At 37.8% G+C, this 22,972-nt stretch overlaps 2 protein-coding genes across 11 annotated transcripts in view; one reads left to right on the top strand and one right to left on the bottom strand.

Annotated features, from left to right (window-relative positions):
- mcf2la (mcf.2 cell line derived transforming sequence-like a) overlaps positions 1-22,972 on the bottom strand; it is a 70,969-nt gene that overhangs the window by 10,644 nt on the left and 37,353 nt on the right. For 8 of the 9 annotated variants that reach the window (XR_008600730.1, XM_055008237.1, XM_055008239.1 and 5 more), the window contains exons 2-15: positions 22,842-22,922; positions 20,413-20,527; positions 17,318-17,408; positions 5,233-5,346; positions 4,115-4,231; positions 3,873-4,022; positions 3,661-3,785; positions 2,826-2,940; positions 2,632-2,751; positions 2,005-2,196; positions 1,737-1,928; positions 911-1,064; positions 744-796; positions 14-93 (exon numbers count right to left, since the gene is read on the bottom strand). Coding sequence is in view for 8 of the 9 variants with exons in the window: in XM_055008237.1 (XP_054864212.1) it covers positions 14-93; positions 744-796; positions 911-1,064; positions 1,737-1,928; positions 2,005-2,196; positions 2,632-2,751; positions 2,826-2,940; positions 3,661-3,785; positions 3,873-4,022; positions 4,115-4,231; positions 5,233-5,346; positions 17,318-17,408; positions 20,413-20,527; positions 22,842-22,922 (1,699 nt within the window). In the remaining variant the exon portion in view is untranslated. Of the gene's footprint in view, positions 1-13; positions 94-743; positions 797-910; positions 1,065-1,736; positions 1,929-2,004; positions 2,197-2,631; positions 2,752-2,825; positions 2,941-3,660; positions 3,786-3,872; positions 4,023-4,114; positions 4,232-5,232; positions 5,347-17,317; positions 17,409-19,212; positions 19,470-20,412; positions 20,528-22,841; positions 22,923-22,972 lie in introns of those variants that run through there. The other variant, XM_055008244.1, reaches the window with a different exon arrangement.
- Positions 1-22,972, top strand: part of cdadc1 (cytidine and dCMP deaminase domain containing 1) — a 102,111-nt gene that overhangs the window by 46,769 nt on the left and 32,370 nt on the right. For both annotated transcript variants that reach the window (XM_055008252.1, XM_055008251.1), the window contains 2 exons: positions 3,894-4,037; positions 12,361-12,558. The gene's annotated coding sequence lies outside the window, so the exon portion shown is untranslated. The remainder of the gene's footprint in view (positions 1-3,893; positions 4,038-12,360; positions 12,559-22,972) is intronic.

Raw genomic sequence — 22,972 nt, 5'->3', positions numbered from 1 at the left:
CCATGACCCTTACCGCCTCAGTACTGCCAGGTTTTCTTCTTCTTCTGAAAGCGAAGCGTGTCTCGTGCCACCATTATGTAGCGGAGACTCCACCTGGAAACATAATTCATATTTACAGCTGTATCACCAAGCCGGTTTTTAAGTCACAATTAGACTTTATGAGCAAATAACTAAAAACAGATGGAATAAATAGTTTAACCCTCCTGTTGTCCTCATTTACAGGCACCAAAAAATATTGTTTCCTTGTCTGAAAAAAAATCCAAAAATTCAGCAAAACAATTCCCCAAATTTTAGACAATTTGCAAAACCTTCAGGAAGAAAATTCCAATAGTTCCTTAAAAGTTTTATGTTAAAAAAAAAAACAAAAAAAACAAACCCAAATTTGGCAAGAAAATTCTTGGAAATACTATCCAAAAATGAGTAAAAATCTTCCAGAAAATCCTAAAAATATCTAAATTGATTATATATATATCAGTAAGAACATTCACAAAAAATCAAACAAAATCCAGCGAAATTCGCTGGATTTTGGATGATTTTTTTTGTGAATGTTCTGAAGAAACATTTTTAACATTTCTTTTTTCCACCAAAAAATGTTCAAAGATTTCCCAAAAATGTTGAAAATGTGGACATCAGAAGTTTCACTGTGAAAATATGTTTTTTTTCCCCACATTTTCAAACTTTAAAACGGGTCAATTCTGACCCGCAGGACGACACGAGGGTTAAAAAGCCTTCGAAACATTTACCTTTTTGCAGATTACGTTATCTGCAGAGTATCTCCTTTCCTTTCTCTCTTGATCTGGAAAGGAAAGTGAAAAAACTATGATTAGTGTCTTCTCATTCTGCACCACAAAAAAGGCATTTGGTGTTTCTGATACATCCTTAAATCTACTACAGATCGGTCCAGACGTACTGGGAGATGATTGTGGAGACTTGACTTCAGGTCTCGGAGCAACTGGCTGGACTGGTCTCGTCTGTTTGGCGGCGAGTTTCTTCAGACTGATGCGTCTTTTCTCAAACATCTCCTGGACAGAGCTTTGCTTCTGGAAAACTTTCTCCACCTGGTCCTGATCGAGGATAGAAAACAAAGATACAATACAAGAAAAGCACTCAGAGAGCACAGTACTCTCCTAGGCTGCTCAGTCGTATCATTTCCAACGGATGAAATCTTGACAAAATTCGTGGCAGAAATCACAGCAACATAGAATGTGTCTATTTAATATAGATGTACCCACAAACAAAATGACCTGACAGGTGTGTGTTATGCATGTGTACGTTATGTACGGATACAAAATCATGTGATCTAAATATGTAGCGGGCGGCGGGAATTGATGGGACTCAGAAACACCCCCATAATTTAATCAGTTGTTCCGGATATGTCCTGATAAGTCCACAACGGTGGATTTGTAGTAGAATTGCAATCATGTGTTCACTTGTTGTCATGGTTACAGTGACACTGTGCCACTATCTCACAATGATACAGAAATCTTTAACAAATCCACACTATAAGCTGCATCACTGCCAAAATCTAATCAGTTGATCCTTGTGTCATTTCTGACCTTCCCTGAAAATTTTATGCAAATTTGTTAGTCTGTTTTTGAGTAGTGTTGCTAACAGACAGACGTTACAAATGAATGCCGATCATCACATAACTCCGCTGTTCTTTGGCGCAATAATAACAAAAAGCAACCTTGACCACAGCTGGAAGCGTCATAAGGTAACACCATCTGATGACTGACCCTGAGCTGAGCGTTGAGCACCGCCTCGTACTGGCAGCAGATGGCGCTGCGGTCAGCCAGGGTGTGCAGCGCGGCCGTGTCCAGGTATCGCTCCAGTTCATGCAGAGCCGCTTCAGCTCCATCCTGGGACTGGCACCGGTCCACCGGCTGGCTGGCCAGCAGAAAGATGCCGTCCTCACACCACTGCGACGCCTGCAGGGAAACCACTGGTGAACACACGGTGGAAACACGGAGCACAGGGAAAACCTCCAACCCAACCTGACCCGACCTTCTCCAGAGCGTGGTGGAGCTCCAGAGCTCTGAGCAGGAGGCTCTTCTTGCTCCTCAGGGTGGAGCTGATCTCCTCACACACTCCTCTCAGCTCGCTGCACTTGGGCCTGATGGAGTCCTCGGCGTAGTGTGAGTTTTCGATCAGCCGGTCGCCTTCGCTGGCCAGAGACAGAGCCAGGTCCAGCACGTCCTGTTGGAGTTAACATGTCATACTTTGAATTCAAGTGAGGCTACATAAAGCACAGCGGCTCGAGAAAACATCATCCATCAATGGCTGACAGTAAAAAAAGCAATCTCTTCCCTCCTCCTCCATCCTCCCCCTCCACTGCAGCTGAGTGGAGCATCCATTACTTAATGCTGGATGGAGTGGGACCCCTCCATCATACAAATCAGTCTGGACTGCATCAATAAATTTACATGTGGACCAATACAAAGCAGCATCTTCACATCAAAATAATCCTGTATCTGTTTTCATTAATGTCACAGCGAGCGGAGGATGGATGGATGAGAGCATCGATTACACGATTAGCCACAAGGCTTCAAGGATGCATCGAAGGTGAACGTGTTGAGCGTGTGTTTTCTGAGCCACGTGAGCTGCAGCCTGAACGGTGAACATGCGTCTTACACAGGCTTTGTCCTCGTGGCCGCTGAGCTCTCTGAGGACGTGCTCGGCGTGGGCGGGGCTTACGCTGACCTCCGAGAAACCCGACAGCCGCTCAGACGTCACGTCAAGCTGGGCGCGCGCCTACGGAACACGAGCGTTATTAGCACTTTCATGTGAAGATGAAAAAAGAAGACATTTCCTGTGATTGAACTCACTTCACGGAAGTGCTGCTCAAAATGACGCAGCTGCAAACACTGCTCCAGCTTAGTGCGGTGACGCTCCCAGAAATCATCGAAGGCTGTTTCTGTTTCATCCAGCTGACCCAGGAGTCTGAGGATGAAAAAGAAACGTTTATCTCCTCAGTCAGAGGGTCTGAGACTGGACGCTTCATGTTTCAGTGCAAACAGTTAACTAATGTCTCAGTTCATTTCACCTCAAAATAATAACTGCAATAACGACTATCTATGTGTAATAACACGCCACTTATTACACTGAAGATGGATCATTTTCAAGTCATTTTGGGCAATTTTTGAGTCATTTTCCACAAGTTTTATGTCAGCATGGATCTTTTCTCGTCATTTTGGATCATTTTTGTGTCTTTGGGATAATTTTCAAGTCGTTTAGGACAAATTTCATGTCATTTTGGACTAATTTTCTGTAATTATGGATCATTTTGAAGTCATTTTGGACAATTTTCGAGTCATTCTGGACAAGTTTTGAGTCATCTAAACTTAATAAAAAGAACACAATCAATCCCATGGACTTCAGAAGTTCCTCAATCATATATTGACCCAAATAAACAAAAACCATTGAATGAGAAGGTGTGTCAAAACTTTTGACTGGTAGCGTATTTAAAATTTTGAAGATAGATTTTTCTACTAATGTTAATATTTTTACTTCATATATTGTGCTGTTTATTTTTCTGACTTTGATGGGAGCAATGTCCCTGCTGGGATCAATAAAGTGTTACTGATTCTGATTAAAAAAAGGAAAAAAAGGGAAGTTATTCAGTGATGCATTCAGGGACAACGTCATTGTCTATTCCTCTACCTCTGTACAGTTGCTAAGTTCTCCAGTTCATCATGCGTCATGCTGTATTCAGGGTCAGTCTGCAGAGGCTCGTTAATACACTCCAGTAAGCGTCCTCCTTGAGACAGCGCCACCTGCAGGTCCTCCTGGAGATTGGACACACATTTTTAAACCTTTCTGAGCAACTGAGGACACTGTTGGACTCAGAGGGACACACAAGAAGCATGTCTGACCTTCATTTTGTCTTTCTTCAGGGTGTGAACGTGCAGCAGGTTGGTGGTGGCCTCGGCATCGTTGGGTAACTCCGTCTCTGCCAGCTCAGTGCCGAACGCCTGCAGCGTCTGAGCCGTGGTCTTCACCATGAGGGCGAACGCCTCGATGGCCTGTGGAGGACACAGGTATGTATATGTCAACAGAAGATCTGAGAATCTGGAGTTAAATGGCAGAAAAGAAAAAAGAAAATGTGTGTACACACAGTGCGGTGTGAGATCCAGCTTTCATGGCAGTATTCCTGTGTGCCTCCCAGCTCCGTGGTCAGTTGTCCAGGGTCAATATACGCATGGAGCTCAGTCACCGAACTCAGCATCACCACCTGATATGAAATATGACACTGAATTACATCAGAACAAATGAAAACAAGAAATAAAGTAGCTAATAAACAGAATGCCTGAACGATAGAGTACTTTATGATCAAAAGGACAAAAGTCGGACAAAAAACAACAGAAAATATGACAAAAATTAGACACAAAACGACAAAAACATGACGCAAAATGACAAACGCCAAACATAAAATGACAAAAAATGTGACAAACAACATGAAACAAAACAAAAGAGACAAAAACTTGATAAACGACAAGAACGAGACAAAATTACACGAATGACACAAAACGAAACCAAAAATGACAAAAGCGAAAAATAAACCGACAAAAAAGTAGACAAAAAACACAAAACAATACAAACGATACACACAACAATAAATAAAGCAAACACAAAACAACAAAAACAAGAAACAAAATGAAAAAAACAAGACAAATGACAAAAGTCAGACAAAAAATAACAAAAACAAGACAAAATATTACAAAAATGAGATGCAAAATGAAAAAAATGAGGCAAACGACCTGAAACAAAACAAGAAAGAGACCAAAAATTTGACAAAAAGTTACTAAATGACCAAAAAATGGACACAACACAAAAAAATGACAAAAAAAACACAAAAGCGAGACAAAAAGGAAACAAAACAACACACAAAGCAACGAATAAAGCGAAACAAAATGATAAAAGTCAGACAAAAGAAGACAAAAAACAAAAACAAGACACAAATGAGACACAAAATGACAAAAGAACAATGAACAATCTAGTATTTTACTCTATGATCAAAACAATTTGTCATGGTCTAGAAATTATTTAAAACTTATAATTTTACTAATTTACGATTTACAGTTAATGTCTTCTCTGTCATTTTTACACTTTGTAAAGTCGGGCTGGATAGGACCCTCTAGAGGGCCGGTTTTGGCCCGCAGGCCACATGTTTGACACCCCTGCTGCAGAGAGACATTAAGTGGGACACATTCAGAGTACAAGTCATAGCAGCACCTTCATCTTGAACTCATCCTTGTTGAACTTGAACAGGAAGTCCGACAGAGTCCTCTGGAACAAAGTAGAGGGACGCAGCACCAGAACCAAGTGTAAGTTCCCTGGAAACGAACCCTGGAGGACACAGGAAGGAAAGAAGAAATGTTTATCAGGCTGGTTAATCAGAAAAACACTTCTTTAAAAAAACAAAAGGAGTCAGGAAACCACCAAATAATAGAACTGTAAGTCGACAGGAGGGTCTGTAAACGCATCTTTTACAAAAAACCACAAGCAGAACTCATAACCTCAGTGCTTCTAATGCATTTGATTTCACTTTACATTTATTCCTGTTAATAAAAATATGGATAATAAGAAAATAAATGAAAAGCAGCTGCATTTTTCAGCACCACAAAGTTGTGGAAATCAGCAAGGAGAGCGAGAGTAGTGCACTTTACTGCTAAAAGAGAGCGAGAGATCATACATTAATCCACCCTCCTATTCCTGAGTGCTGCAGTTCATGCATTAGCCACCTTTTTTATTTATTGTGCTATAAAGGCCAGCAGCAAAACCAACCACCACAATGGCGAACCATTTAAAAAAGTGAATTAGTGGTCAATCACCCTTATGTGTGAATCATGCATTTATAACTTCCTTGTTTTGCACATGATCCATGATGAGGAAGACACAGAACAATAGAAATGCAAGGCAAAAATATCAAATTTCTATTTTAGAGACCTCTTAACATTTCAAAGTTCATATTTGCAGGGGTTCAGGTCTTTTTAGGGGAAGCTGAGCCCTCTAGTACCTAATATGTAATAAAATTGCACTTTACTTGACTGGTACTGTAATAAAATGACCCTACCGACACTGTAATAATTTATTTTAATCAGTAATTTAATACCTTTGAGGTGGGGCTTTTTCCCCCTAGAACTGATAACGCAAAAGTTTTGATGGATGATGTAATATTAAGTTCATTTTCAGTCCAGACTTTGGTGTTTTAAGAAGTTAATATAGATTGGATTGGAACAAAAGAATGAATACTAGATTAAAATGACAAGAATGAGAAACAAAATGTCAAAAATAAGAGACAAACGACACAAAACAAAACAAAAAAGAGACAAAAAATTAGACAAAAAAGTTACAAAGCACCAAAAAAATGGACAAACAACACAAGCCAGACAAAAACACCCACAAAACAATGAATAAAGTGAAACACAAAATGATAAAAATAAGACAAAAAAACACAAGTGAGGCAAAAAAGAAACGGCAAAAATGAAAGACAAAATGATGAGACAAACGAAAAGTCAGACAAAAAACAAGACAAAATATTACAAAAATGAGACACAAAATGACAAACGCATTCTTTGAATCATTCTGAACGGTTCTTGAGTCACTTTGAACTTAATTTTGCATCATTCTGAGCCCATTTTTGATTGTTTCGAACCATTTGAGCACTTTAAAAACCTTTTTTTTGTTGTTGTTTTAGACAATTATTGAGTCATTTTCAATAAATGCATATGGGATTAGTACATACGTCCAGTGTGAGAGCCTACTGGGAGGTGGAGACAAAGCTCCCTGCAGTTTGTTGTTTTGTTCTTTTTTTAACCCTCGTGTCGTCCTGCAGGTCAAAACTGACCCGTTTTAAAGTTTGAAAATGTGGGAAAAAAATATATTTTCACAGTGAAACTTCTGATGTCCACATTTTCAACATTTTTGGGAAATCTTTGAACATTTTTTGGTGGAAAAAAAGAAATGTTAAAAATATTTCTGAAGAACAGTCACAAAAAAATCTACCAAAATCCAGCAAAATTCGAAATTTTTTTGTGAATGTTCTTAAAGAAAATATTAGAAGTTTTACTGATATATATGGAATCACTTTAGATATTTTTATGATTTTTTGGAAGATTTTTACTCATTTTTGAAAATATTTTCTTGCCAAATTTTAAGGGAAACTTTTAAGGAATTATTGGAATTTTCCTCCTAAAGGTTTGCAAATTTTCAGAAATTTGGGGAATTTATTTGTAGAATTTTTGGATTTTTTTCAGACAAGGAAACAATATTTTTTGGTGCCTGTAAATGAGGACAACAGGAGGGTTAAGAGGGTCAGGCTTTACAGGGTGCAAATTTTATTACATTTTAAATGCATTATTTGATGCTACTGCTGTTGCAAATCCTTGAATTATTGAATTTCAGATTCAGTTTCAGCTCAGCAGATGCTTACTGTTGTCCTATCCTTTTATTCAGTACAGTTTACGGCCCGCCAGAGGGCCAAAACATGCAGCAGATATCAAAAATATGTCTTCCACGGAGGCTCTGCTGTATTTGTGGCCTGAGTCAAACTTTAATTTCCTGTAAATAACGGCGATACTTGAGGTTTACAGCATAAAAAATGGAATCATCTCTCAGTAAACGAAGGGAAAGCTTCTGTAAGCACCTTCCCACCGGTGCAATCGAACCGTGAAGAGGTTTTTCATGTGCGATTCAACCCCTGATAAATCTCCCACGTTTCCTCACCGCAGCAGCTCCCTTGTTACGGCTCCCACCTGGAAAGCAGAGACTAATTTTATTAGTCCTGCGACTTTGGGAGCAGCCATCATTTTTTTTTTTTTTGTCTCTCGCCTACACGCTAACAGGTTCAAAACACGAAGAATCGCCTTTTACACAGACCAACAGCCCTGGAGGCCACTCAGCTGGTTATGGCTTCCTCTAAACTGCTGGGTGAATTGTTCCACCCTGTTAGACGCGATAAATCTAAGTGGTGTGACCAGAGGGAGGGATGTCTGCAGAGCTTGTGACATTTTTAGAGTGGAAAACACGAAATAAGAGAATACTGCTGATGGATTTTGTTCTCTTTCTACCAGTATTTCTGTTTTTGTGCCGTACAGTCTGGTATTACTCATGCAAACAACCATTAACCCTCGTGTTGTCCTGGGGGTCAAAATTGACCCGTTTTAAAGTTTGAAAATGTGGGGGGGAAAAAATAATTCACAGTGAAATATTTTTGGGAAATCTTTGAACATTTTTTGGTGGAAAAAAAGAAATGTTAAAAATGTTTCTTAAGAACATTTACAAAAAAAAAATCAACCAAAATCCAGCAAATTTCGCTGGATTTTGGTTGATTTTCTTGTGAATGTTCTTAAAGAAAATATTCAAAGTTTTACTGATATATATGTAATCACTTTAGATATTTTTAGGATTTTTTTGGGAAGATTTTTACTAATTTTTTGAAAATATTTACAAGAATTTTCTTGCCAAATTTGGGGGATTTTTTAAATTTGTTTTTTAAAAAATCTTTTAAGGGAAACTTTTAAGCAATTATTGGAATTTTCTTCCTGAAGTTTTTGCAAATTTTCAGAAATTTGAGGAATTTTTTTTGCTGAATTTTTAGATTTTTTTTCAGACAAGGAAACAATATTTTTTGGTGTCTGTAAATGAGGACAACAGGAGGGTTAACCTATGTCCATGGATGCTTTCATACATTTAGCAGCTAATTTTAGCCGCTAATGCTCCCATTCTCCACAAAATGGTGCCACTTATGCCATATTTATTAGAACTGCTGACAACATCCCATAAAAAAAAAAAAAAAAAATGCCATGATAAATAAGTGATTGGCTTAAAGTGTGGTACATGGGTTTAATTTAGCCGACAAGGAGGGTGCACTCGTGCAGAGGCGCATACATCATGCTCGTGAAATGCCTGCACGGGGTTGCCATGGAAACCGTTTTCCCTGGAAGGAGAGGTGCATGGCGGAGAGCGGTGATACAGACGGAGATGGTGCGTTCGAGACAAATCAATAGAGGAGATGTAGAGTGACACTAGCGGATGTCGTTCTTCTAAAAGTGTTTTTTGGTTCCTGCTGTTCTACTCTGCTCTTCCACCCATTTATTTCTGGCTCACACACTTCCTGCCTGCTGCGAGGTTTGATGAAAGACTGCCAGGTTTCCACATGGATTCTTTCAATTCTCCACCCATTTTTTATTTTTGTTTTCAAACAACACTTGCTGCTCTTATTACAGCACAATAAACCTGCTGGGAATACATTTTAGGAAAGACTAAAGACGCGATAGGGAGATTAGAATAGTTGGGATTCAGCCAGTTTTTAATCCTGAATCTGTAAAAATCATGTTCTTGAAAGTTTAATGACCTGATTAATAGAAACAGAAAGTCTGGAAGCATGTAAGTCGTGAATCACTGTATGAAGAAAGATTTGAGGAGGAAGGAGATCATTTTTGTTGAACTTGTTCCTCCATTCAAAATGCTGCTAATATAGAATAATAACAATAATGAAGATAATAGGGATGATGATAATAATACTAACTTTTTGTCATGTAAAAAGAGTTTAAAACAGTGCCACACAGTGAGGTCAAATTGAGATAAAGTTTGTCAATCAAGTGTCACTATAAAGAAATACAAATAACCCTGTAAAACCCAAACATAGAAAAATATAAAATAATAATAATAATGTATATAAAATCTGTAAAACACAAATAAAGAAAAAAATAGCAAAAATCCTGTATATATGTATACTTTCAATTATAATAATTATAATAATATATAATAATAATATATAATTATGTGAGTTTGACAGATTTCATATAGATAGATATATAGATAGATAGATAAACACTTTTTAATCTACAATGTATAAAATAATTAAATAAATAACGCTAATTGAGATAAGGTTTGTCAAGCAAATGTCAATATAAACAAATACAAATAACCCAAACATGGAAAAAAAGAGCAAAAATAATAGAAAAATAGAGAAAGAGAAATTTTATGTATATATATATATATATATATATATATATATATATATATATATATATATATATATATATATATATATATATATATACAGAGAAATTACCAGTCAAAAGCACATCTTTTCAATCAGTGCTTTTTATTTATTTGTATTATTTTATTTTCTACATTGTAGATTAATACTGAAGATTAACACTTTTTTTTGTTTCCAACATAATTCAATATGTGTTCTTTTATAGTTTTGATGTCTTCAGTATTAATCTACAATGTAGAAAATAATTGCATTAAAAAACATTGAATGAGAAGGTGTGTCCAAACTTTTGATTGGTAATTTTTGCAGCAGTGGGTTTTCCAGGGTTAAAGCTCAAAGTAAATTTCACGTAAAAGCAAGTCTATAAAAGTGGGGTTTCATGAGTGATCTAGAAGAAGTTACTGACTCTAGAAGCCTCATCTTTCCAGGCAGGTTACACTGAGCTCCTTTTGTAATTTATATGAGAAATTTAAAATCATTTTGGCATTTATGAGGCTCCGTGCAACCAGAGAGCATAAATCCTGTCCCCTCATGAGTTATTTCCATCCTTTTGTCTTGAACTTTTTTATCATTTGGTCCTCATTTTCAGTATATTTTTCCACCAACATCCACATTTATCATCCAAATAGCAGCATTTTGTTAGGTTAAACCGGGTGAATCCATGTGCATTCCAGTCAACATGTGATGATGATGATGATGATCACCTTCGCCTCTGTTGCAGCCCGTCTTTGTAATTTAGGCTAATAAATATACAGTCGCTGGAGCGTGCAGGAGCATTGCTGCAGGGCGAAGATGCAGATGGCTCCGCCAGCCGGTGCCAACGAGAGGCTCGAATTAGGTGCAACAAATCATCAGCTTAAAGTAAAAGCAGCGATCCTGCAGCATTTCAACTGAATCTCTTTGTCACAACTGGAGCAGATTTCATGTACAAAAGCAGACAGACAGACAGACAGATGGACAGATGGGGGTTTGAGGGAGGTTTAATATTGTGGCTCTCCAACTCCCACGAGGACAATGTGGATGTCATTAGAGGACATGAGTGGAGTGGGCTCTCCCCTTCCACCATCCTTCCTCTCTGAAGGAATATAAATCACCCGGTCAACAGAAAATCATATTCTAATCCTTATCATTTATTGATGTGGGCTTTTTATCCCAGAAGTGTGAGTGGGTGTGCTTTACTTTAATGTGTGCATTAGCATATCTGTCTTCATTTGTCAGGGGATGCGGTGAGCAGCTCGTGTATTGTCATGTTAATGCAGAGCTACAAATTAAACCAGGACCTCTCAGGGTTTATTGAATTTAATGACTTCCAATTACAGACATATTGCTGACTGCTACACTTCCTGCTGATTTTAGAAGACCGTATGACACCATCTCAGTCTGTACACTGTTGGGTTTAGAGCTGACTTTAAGGTTTTACTGATCACTTTTAAAGCACTTGGTCTGGTGTTGACCCTATATAAGATCCTCAGGTGGGACCTTCTGGCAGCTGAGGCTTAAATCTAAAGATGAATTGCCAGCAGGGTGCCTGAGGAGGAAATTCTCATTAATTCTGAGCTGATTTTGATAGATTTACCTTTTTAGCCCTGAAAAACCCACTGTTGCAGAAATACAATATCAGTTCTATTTTAAAAAACAAAAAAAAATCTATTATTTTTATATATATATATATATATATATATATATATATATATATATATATATATATATATATATATATTAAAAAAAACTTTTTTTTGCAATTTTTATATATATTGTGATTTTTTTCCTCATTTTCTTCTTTATTTGGGTTTATATTATTATTATTTATTTATTGTTTTTTAAGTTTTATTGAATATTTTGCAATTTTTTCTATATTCGAGTGTGTGTGTATGTTTATTTTATTCATTTTTTGTATATTTGTTTTCTTTATATTTTCTTTTTTGTTTTGCTAATTTTCTTCTATATTTGAATTTATATACTATTATTATTATTATTATTATTATTATTATTATTATTATTATTATTATTATTATTATTATTATTATTATTATTATCAGCTTTATTTTATTTTTTTTGCTATTTTTTTCTATATTTGGGTTTTTATATATATGTATGTATATATGCATACTGTATATTTTTATTTCCAGCCAAATGCTGCACATCAGGCTCGTGTTTAAAATATGTACAGTGCTATGAGATGACATATGCTGTGAATTGCTACCATGCCAATAAAACTTTAATTGAATTGAAGGAAGCAGTGGTCAGTGCCATCTGTGGATTGTAATAAATCACTGCGAGCACACTAATCTGTGGCTTTACAGGACGATACTGCCCACTCCTCTATTTATTTATTTATTTATTTTTCTTCCCGCCAGGGAACCGGCCAATGGCAGCAGGCGACCTTGAATGGCCTTGATGGAAACGGCGTCTCACGGGAAGATGTACGACCTTCACTCTCCAGTAAGACTGAGCGTCATTCGCTGGTGGATAAAGCAGGCGTTTCCAACAAGGACATCCGCCGTTGGGCAGAGAAGTGAGGAGGACATCTCGCCACCTGGTCTTCATGCCTTCAGGTTAGGTCTCAACGCCGCCTGTTTTCACTTTCAATTCTGCTCTCCCTAAAGGCAGCACAATTGAAGCTGAAGCACTGAGTTTTTTAGTGATTTTATTTGATCTTTTCTACTTCTTTTTCTCTTGTTGGAAGATACGATAGAATAAGATAAGATACGATATGATAGAATAAGATACTATACGATAGGATATGATACAATAGAATAAGATATGATATGAAACGATACTATATGAAACGATACGAAACAATACGAAATGATATGATACGAAACAATATGAAATGATACAAAACGATACGAAGCAAAATGATACGACACAAAACGATCCAAAACGATGCGATATGAAACAACACGAAACGATACAAAACAAAAAGATACGAAATAATATAATATGATAACAATACGAAGCAAAACGATACAAAACAATATAGAACGATACGATACAAAATGGTACGAAACGATACGATAGGACAGGATGAACTTGATTCATCTCGGAGGAAATTTTTTGCCAGAGTACAATACAATAAACAAAGATTTGTGGAATATACACAATTACACAGAGGTTAGCAGTAAAATAGAAGTCAAAAAGGAATACAAAATGCAACATGTCTAAGTGTTTATGTAAAGTATCTAAGTGGATGCCAAGGAGTGGTGTCTAAAAAAATAAAACAACATAACACAAGTAGAAAATGTAAACTGTAGACTAAAAACAAGAAACAGCTTAAGAGAAAGTGAACTGAAAGGAAACAGAGCACTACAAATATTGCACTTGAACAATGATAATACAGATAGTGAAACTATTAAGGAAAAGTCTGATGATATTGCACGTTTGTTGATTATGTATCCCGTTGCACATCTCATTTTAATTTCTAAGACTTCTTAATATCCATTAATCACTACAGAAGTCACATTCAGATACTAGTCGACTCTAAAAACTCACAATTACGCCTAACCTGATTATCTACGGAGCTCAGAGAAGCTTCATTTTAGCAAACAGGAGCCGATAATCACATCCTCCATTGTGTTCTTTGTTCCCACCTGTCACACCATGAGATAATTTTGTCACAACACCTAAACAAACACAGGAGCTGCATATTAAACATAGACACTGCATCTTTCCCAGTTGAAATGCTCCCTTTCAAAGTGAAGAGGATGCCTTTGGGGGGCAGAGAGACAGCAGAAAACACAAAAAGCAGAACAAGAGGAAAGGCAGAGGTAATGAGAGGGAGAGGTGAAGGGAGGAGGGGAGATCCTGCAGAGAAGCTTCTGCTGCCACGCTGATAAAACTCCACTACAACTCGAAATTACGGGGTTTCAGCGTGAGACGTACATCATCTGGGCCCCATCGCTGGTATTTTTATCTTTTGTTGGTTTAATTGAATGAGGCGAAAGAGTGAGCGCAAATTGCCAGAGTCGAGCCGAAATGAAAACACATCAGTCGTTGAATCAAACCTTATTTGTGCAGCACCTTTAACACGGCTTCTGACAGTGCCTGACTGATAAGCAAGACAAGAATAGTGTATAATAAAGCAAGATTAAAGGGAAAATAAATCAAATACTGGATGTGTAAGATAAAAAAGAAATGATAAACTGAAAAAATACAACAAAATACTTTGATTGATAGATTAAAAAGACAAATAAAATCACATTAAACAACCTACAAACAATAAAACAAAGCAATAAATGCCTATATGCCATAATTAATCCAAAGTATATTTAAAGATTTCAACGTTTCCAGCACAGATGCTTTAGTTTTGCACTTTGGAACAACCAAGAGAAGCATTACATAGATTTAAAATGTCAGAATTTCTAGTAAAAGTAGGGGTTTTATTAATCCAAAATAACAATTTGTGATTCTACAGAAGACCAAGAAGTCACTGCACCCAACCAATAAAGAGCAAAGTCCCTAATAACCAAAAACAAAATGAACAAAACAAGGTGTCATATGCTAATTAATGAGCTTTACATGCGCTGGTAGGTGGATTTTGTCAAACATGGGAGGAAACAAAGAGGAAACCAGCTCACTGTTTCCAGTCTTTGTGCTAAAATAAGCCAACCAGCTGCTCCAGCTCCATTATCCAGCTGACACGTGAGATTATTGTGCTGATCCTCTCATCTAAAGACATAAGAACCTACATTAACACTGAACAAATGATACTATATTGCCACTTTTAAGTGCAGCGATGTGTTCTATACCAATAGCGATGTTTATTCCAAATGCATGATTTACAGTTTGAATGAAAAAAAAAGAATCTCTCTCCATGTATGTCAGGTTCCTTTTGCTTTCTCAAGACTTGGCAGTAACATTTGAAGCTACTAATTGGGTCCCTGTTATCAGTAACACCCACAGTCCATCAGCGTCCCTTTCAAAGTCATGTACTGTCTGGGCCAGAGGACTGGAATAAGATAACAGACCTGAAAGGGTTCATTATTACTGCTGAATGGGCAGATGTTTCCATGTGCAGCTCAAACTAACCTGCTGGAGCTCTAAACCAAGAAGCCTCATCATGACTTATATCCACAGTGGGGATAGTTTCTTAGAAAAACCATCAGGCTTGATGATAATCACTGTCCAATTAGCATATATTAGCATGGATTAGCATAAATTGGACACTTTGAAATGGTGTAATAGCAAGAGGAGCATCCCAATAACAGATGTGGATGGTGTGGTGAAGCTTTATTGTCATGGTGGCTGTACTGGTTAATGAATTTACATGACAATCCAAAAACAAGAAATGCAATCAAACAGTGCAGTACTCCTCCAAGGCTGCTCAGTCGTATCATCTACGATGGCTGAAATCTTGAAAAAATTTGTGGCAGAAATCACGTTTTTGAGTCATGTTGCTGACAGACAGACAGACAAACCAACGCCGATTGTCATTTAACTCTGCCGTTCCTTGGCGGAGTAACTATAGATGCTTCATACACCCAAAGATCTACACAATCAGCCCAGTTTTACAGTGACGCTGTGCTGCTGTCTCGCAGTGACACAGAAATCTTTAGCAAATCTCCACATTTGTCCAGAATAATGAGAAATTTGTCCAGAACTTGCTCAAAAAATCCTCTTTTACTGTTCACAATGTGTCCAAAATGAGTTAAACATCTAGAATAGCTTAGAAGGGTTCCAAAAACGACTAAAAATAATCACATGTCCAAAATTACTCCAATTTGACCTCACAAAATAAGTGTGTTCTCTAAATGTTGTCAAAATTTGTCAAAAATGACCTGAAATATGTGCAAAATGACTAGAAATTACTCAAACTTGTCCAGAACTTGCTCAAAAAATCCTCTTTAACTGTTCAAAACCTGTTCAAAATGAGTTAATCATCTAGGATGGCTGAGAAGGGTTAAAAAAGTTCCAAAAAATTGGTCCAAAATGACTATAAAATGTCTCCAAACTATTAAAATTTTCCTTAAAGAGTAGAAATTATTCCCAGTTAAAGGTTTATAAACATTCGTGGTCTGCAGCGGTGGATTTATTGTTATAAATATATAGCAAATGACATTTCTAAAGCTTTATTTCTTCCATTTTTTCAGTTGTAAAGACTCCTTTACCCCAACTGTTTGGGTATGTGTACAAGTATTTTGGGTGGAATATACCAATAAGCCCAATGTCCAGGATTCTTCTTGGAATATACCATTAAATCAACCTTTTAGGTAAATGTTCCAGGATGTTGGGTAGAATATACCATCAGGTCAGCCTTTTAGGTCTACATCTGAGGATTTTAGAGTAGAATATAACTCTAAACCATCCTTTAGGTCTACGTTTGAGGTGGAATACTCCTTTACACCAACTTTTTTTGGTGTACATTGAAGAATGTTGGCTGGAATATACCATCAGACGAACCTCCAAGGTCTATATTAGTGAATTTTAATTGGAACGTACCATTTAGGTGTACATTGGAGCATTTTACGTGGAAAGTTCTTCCAAACCATCTTTTAGGTCTAGTTTAAGGTGGTATATTCTTCCAAACCAACATCTTAGGTCTACATTTAAGGCAGAATATTCCTCCATACCGACTTTTTTGGTCTACATTAAAGGATTTTTTCTAAACCATTTGAGGATTTTGGATGGAATACTCCTTTAAATCAACATTTTGGATGCTGTTAGTTTCTACAAATATCACCCGTACTATTATTTTTGGTAGTGTAGCATTAATGCTCGACTCTGCTTCCCTTTTAAAACATTTCCCTGAATTCTTCTCTGCTGCTTTCTCTCTCTTCAGTTTATCGTTGTAGAGGGAAGTGAAACTTTTACTCCATCCAAGAAGTAGGCTAGTGGGCTAGTGGGACACAGACACCAGGCTGATGGTGAAAAACAATTACGAAATGATAGCTGACACTATGCGGACTTTCTATTTCTGCTCCATCTCGTTGCACATACACAAACACCTTGCACATGTTGTGAGACTCCACCACCCACTCCGACATAATAACCTATTTTTAACTCTCCTCCCGCTTCATTTCGACATCCTCGCCCAAATCCTGCTGCTAGTAAAACATACTGTACGTGCAAAACAAACAAAAAACATCAATTATTCTAAGCGGTGACAAACCAAATTGTAGACACAGACAGCTGACAGCAGCAACTACGCCCACAGATCAGTGTTAAAACAAACATTAGCACATGCACACGCTCCAAAACGGCTATTTGCAGTCGTCAGATGTGTTTCATCAGCAGCTGAGGCGCACAAACAAACCTGTCCTTGTGCAGCTTCTCCATTTACTCAGCAAACATGCAAATATATGTGGAGGGACTCACTGCGATGCGGAGCAGGGTGGCCCTGACGGCGGCCCATCGGTCCAGCCGTCTGTCGATGACCAGGATGAAGCCCACTCCTGATGCTGCAACGCTGCAGGAGACAGGCACACGCCGTTATCACCACGGAAACCACTTTTCTATATGTGTGTGAGACGAGGAGAGTGAAGGTTTGCAAAGGCCTAGACAGCAGGTCAGATTGTATGTGGCGAATCCAACAGGGGAGCAGATGGCAGTGGTTATAAAATTATCAGGACTGAGGAACAGATTCATGCAGTTGTGTTCTTATTTATCACCCTTATCAGTTGATACTGTAGGACAGGGGTGTCAAACTCAATTTAGTTCAGTCCAATTTGATCTCAAGTGGGCCAGACCAGTTAAATCACAGCATAAGATCCGATAAATAACCACAACTTCAAATTTTTCTTTTGTTTTAGTGCAAAAAAGTACATTCTAATGTTCACATTTAAGGATTTTTTTTTCTTTTTACAAAACATAAAATAAAATTGTTTCGAATCAAAATGACAAAAGTCAGACAAAAAAGACAGAAACAAGACAAAATATTACAAAAATGAGATGCAAAATTGCAAAAACAAGACACAACGACAAAAACTGAGACAAAAAATGAGACAAAAGACACGAAACAAAACAAAACAGACAAAAAAAATCACACAAAAAAGTTACTAATGGACAAACAACAAAAACGAGGCAAAAAATTACACAAATGAGACCAAAAATGACAAAAGTGAGAAACAAAACAACTAAAAAATGGACAAACAAGCGAGACAAAAAAAATGCAAGACGACTCAAACAACACACAAAACAACAAATAAAGCAAAACACAAAATGACAAAAATAAGACAAAAAACACAAGCGAGACAAAAAGGAAACACAAAATGACAAAAACCAGAAACAAAACGACAAAAACATTACACAAATGACAAGTCAGACAAAAAAGACAAAACAACAAAAACAAGAGAAAATATTACAAAAATGGGACACAAAAAACAATGAACAATCTAGTAATTTACTTTATGATTAAGACAACTTGTCATGGTCTCCAAATTATTTGAAAAATCAACCAAAATCAGGCAAAATTCGCTGGATTTTGGTTGATTTTTTCTGAATGTTCTTAAAGAAAATATTAGAAGTTTTACTGATATATATGGAATCCTTCAGATATTTTTAGGATTTTTTTGAAAGATTTTTACTATTTTTTTAAAAAATATTTACAAGAATTTTCTTGCCAAAATTGGGGGATGTTTTCAAAAATAAAACTTTTAAGGGAAACTTTTAAGGAATTATTAGAATTTTCTGCCTGAATGTTTTGCAAATTTTCAGAAATTTGGGGAATTTTTTTGCTGAATTTTTGGATTATTTTCAGACAAGGAAACAATATTTTTTGGTGCTCGTAAATGAGGACAGCAGGAGGGTTAAACGCTGCTATGTCTGGATCACTGTCATATCTATGTGTGAGGATAAACTAGACAAAAAAGATCAGAAAACTCTGGTGTTTTTGTTGCTATTTACACCTGAAAAAATATTCACAAGCAAACCTGCAGTCATGATTTGTCAGCAGTGATGATTATGAGAGACCCTTGTGATTACCATGGCAACCTCGGCCCTGCATTATAATGTGTGTGTGTGTGTGTGTGTGTGCGGGAAAATCTTGCCATTCATTCCACAGGCTGTGCCATATGTAGCGGCTAATTAAGCCAGTGTGTGTGTGTGCGTGTGTGTGTGTGTGTGTGTGAATGAATGCAGCATTTTCAGCTGACATGTATCCTGACATCACACACACAAGCACTGCTGCCATCTGGGTGTCGTTATTAGCCAGTTTTTGCCATCACACACACACATACACAGAAAAAATGAAGAAAATTAGCATGCTACGCTACCCAGTGAATGCTGCAATCCTCAGTCCATGTCCACTGGAAGAAAATACTCAAACCGCATGAATGCAGCGAGGTGAAAAAACACCAAGAATCCTCAATATTCCATCGCTATCACCCCAAAATAATCCTCTCTGCCTTCGTTCGTCCTCATTCTGCTGGTGTCAGTGTTCAGCTCCTGCATCCACAATCATCTGCCTGATGGAGAGAGGTGACCGATCGCATCCTTACAGAGCATCTCCCTCCTCCTTTTCCCCCTTTTCTCTTTTTTCCTCCCTCTGCTCCTCCACCAGCCTGCTTCACCACCCTCAGCCAATCGCAGCGAGGCTCTGCAGGTTTGCTGTTAGCCCAACAGCCAATCGGAGCTCAGAGTGCAGCTGATTGGCAGCCGGGCGGAGGGGAGAGCAGGGAGGGGACTCGGTGGGGAGGGTGGTGTGTTGTATGGAAGGTGATGAGCCGCAAGGGGGAAAAAAAATAAAAGAATGCACTGAAAGGCCGCCATGACACGTATGTACATACATACATCTCCATCCTTTCCCCTCCCCTTAGTCATGAGTGTTTATGTGGGATGGAAGTGCAGCAATCAGCGTTAAAGGAAAGGTGAAGGAGAGGGAGGGGAGTGTGAGAGGGAGGAGGGACCGAGGATAAAGGAGGAGGTGAGAACAGGAAGATGGAAAGAGGAGGGGATTTCAGTTTAATTAGCAGCACAAACTGTTTCATGGGGCATTTTATTTTGACAGAGTTACTGTAGGGCATTAAAAGCATTAATAGTCATTAAATTGATTTTGCAGTATAGCATTAAAATGGCATTAAAAAGCATTAAATTGGACTGGTTGATATCTGCAGAAACCCTGGGGAGGGAGGAGGAACTGAGAATAAAGGAGGAGATAAGAACAGGAAGATGGAAAGAGGAGGGGATTTCAGTTTAATTAGCAACACAAACTATTTCGTGGGGCATTTTATTTTGAAAAATGCAGGATTTCTGAAGAAGATTGCTTTAATTATTCCCTCTCTCTCTCAGTATCTTATTCCTTTCTTATTATTAACATCCCTCCATCTGCAAATCTATTTTTAATGTCTCTTTTGTGGCTCCTTCCTCTCATCAGGCCTTTAGTATTGTGCTGACATCTGCTGGCCCCACGCGGTATTACACCTCAGGTCAGTTTGCAGAAAGCTCGCCGTGTAGCGTCCGTGTGAGACACTGACCTGGGGACGCTGGTGAGGTAGCTGAGGACGCTTTGAACCTCGTCCTCCTCCAGCTCGCCGAACGCCGGGAATTCTGGGAAGACGATGATGGGGCTGCCGTTCATCCCGCGGCCCCCTAGAGACGCAGAGGTTAAAGGAGAGATCAGAGAGGTCAGGCAGAAGCACATCTGGTAGCAGCTGGGTGGAAAACGCCCACTCTTGATCTTCTAATCTGGTCAGAATTTATGAATAAGAATTAATTCAGGAAGACTGTGTCGAGGATGGAGCTTTATGCCTCACCTTGGCTTATTTTTTTGCCACTCTTGCACAGGAATTAACTTGTAAATCAGACAAATCAGAAAGTAGAACAGAAAAGCTCAAGGTTGCAAAGTAAACTGCAGCAGGTTAAATAGCACAAATTACACACTGACCTTTACCCATAATTGCACTAATTTTGGATATAATTCAGTCATTTTTTACTGCATTCTCTGGGTAAAAGTGTAGAATCAACAGGGCCTAACGTACTCACACACACAAGCACAAACTCAGCGTTCTCTTTCGTCCATGGGTCGGGTTGCAAAGCACACCATCGCGGCGATGAATTATTCACATGCCGTTACAGGGCAGGCATTATCGTCATGGTAACCCAACGCACGGGCCTGAGGCGTGCATCTCTGCGTGAATATGTGTGTGTGGTTGGTTGTGATTGTGTGAATCTGGGTCAACCTGTCATCAGTAACTGACAAAAGTGAAACTTTTCCTACAGACGGATCCAACTCTCTTCTCTTCTCTTCTCTTCCCTGCAGCTTTTTACAGTTTAGAAAGACTCACATTGATTCATGCAGCATCAGTTTGGCCTTAAATGTACTTTCAGAGATGTTTTGGGGGCAGTTACCGTTTGATGGTGTGGTGTAATTCATCATTTCTGTCATTGTTTAGCATCATCCTAATCCAGACATTAAATTAACAACTGTTCAAAAGTTTGGGGTCACCCAAACTTTTGAACAGACAATTCCATGTTTTCCATGAAAACTCACACTTTTATCCATGTGCTAACATAACTGCACAAGGGTTTTCTAATCATCAATGAGCCTTTCAACACCATTAGCTAACACAATGTAGCATTAGAACACAGGAGTGATGGTTGCTGGAAATGTTCCTCTGTACCTCTATGGAGATATTCCATTAAACATTTCCAGCTACAATAGTCATTTACCACATTAACAATGACTACACTGGATTTATCATTCATTTAATGTTATCCTCACTGAAAAAAACTGATTTTCTTTCAAAAATAAGGACATTTCTAAGTGACCCCAAACTTTTGAATGGTAGTCTAGATATTAAGCTCATATTCAACTAAATGAAATCAGGTAGCGCCATCACTGGAAGCCTATCAAGTGCAACACACAAAGAAGTCAGTGTCTTCCTGGTCACATAAATCAGATTAAATGTCTAAATCTAATTCCACTCAGGTCTGTTTTTTAATGTATTTTTTTATTTTCTATTTTTGACTTGAGCGTAAAATCGAAAGAACAAATAACAAGCTGCTGGTTAAGAGAGGTTCTTTGTGTGCGTTGGGATCAAATAAAAAAAAAACAAATAGCTAATGTTGGTTTCTCAGCTGAAAATAAAAATAAAGAATAATAAAAAGATTGTCGATAATCTGTGTCAGCTGCTCGCGGTTTCTCCTTGAGAAACTTTATCCAAAAAAACGACTCGTGCAAAAGGATAAAAAGAAAGAAGACTAATTATATCTCTTAATGTTTAAACAAAAATGAACAGAACTGCTGCAGTTTGTAACCAATGAATAGTTCTCCTATTTAAATGAGATGAAATACAGAATATAACCCACACATCACAAATGTTTGGTCTAAAGGGAATTGTCACTTATTAAAAATATATATCACCATTTCAAGCTATTCATTGGACTTGAAATACTTGAATTTCAATTTAAAAAAAAAAAAAAGGAAAAATTGGGGCATTATAAAACTTTTGACCAGTAGTGCATGAAGAAGATTGAACTTCACTTGACTCCAAAGACTGTAGGTCCGTTGCATTCTATCAACAACCACAATTTGCTGGATCTTTACATAAACTACTATTTGGTTGACTAAAATAAGTTTTTGCACCAATGAGCCAATCGTCCAGTCTAATCTAATCGACGCTGCATCGACCCGGGGTCACTTGTTCATCCTGAATTTCACCACTTTCCCTCACCGTAGGTCAAACGCCATCGCCCAACAGCGTCACATTGTTTCGTGTGATTGAATTTATCAAGCTAATTTAAAACACCGGCTCCGCTTGCACCTTCACCGCGACAACTTGCAGCTAATTCGTTAAATTACTTTCAAATGAGCGTCTCTTGCAAATGGCTGAGTCACAAGTTGTACAATTAAATGAAAGAACACTTAGTTATATTTGGCTGACCTTACTGAAATCAAACCAACCTGGCAGGATGGCAAACTGCTTCTGGAGTTCAGAGCCGATTTCTGCTGCACATAGAGGACCGTCCTTCTGCACGATGTCATCTAGACAGAGAGAATAGAGTTGGAATTATTAAAACGTCTCAATGCACAAA

This window comes from Amphiprion ocellaris, chromosome 24, assembly GCF_022539595.1.
Source record: "Amphiprion ocellaris isolate individual 3 ecotype Okinawa chromosome 24, ASM2253959v1, whole genome shotgun sequence".
NCBI lineage: Eukaryota > Metazoa > Chordata > Actinopteri > Pomacentridae > Amphiprion > Amphiprion ocellaris.
Note: the sequence above shows the minus strand (reverse complement) of the source record. Positions and strands in the feature narration are given on the sequence as shown.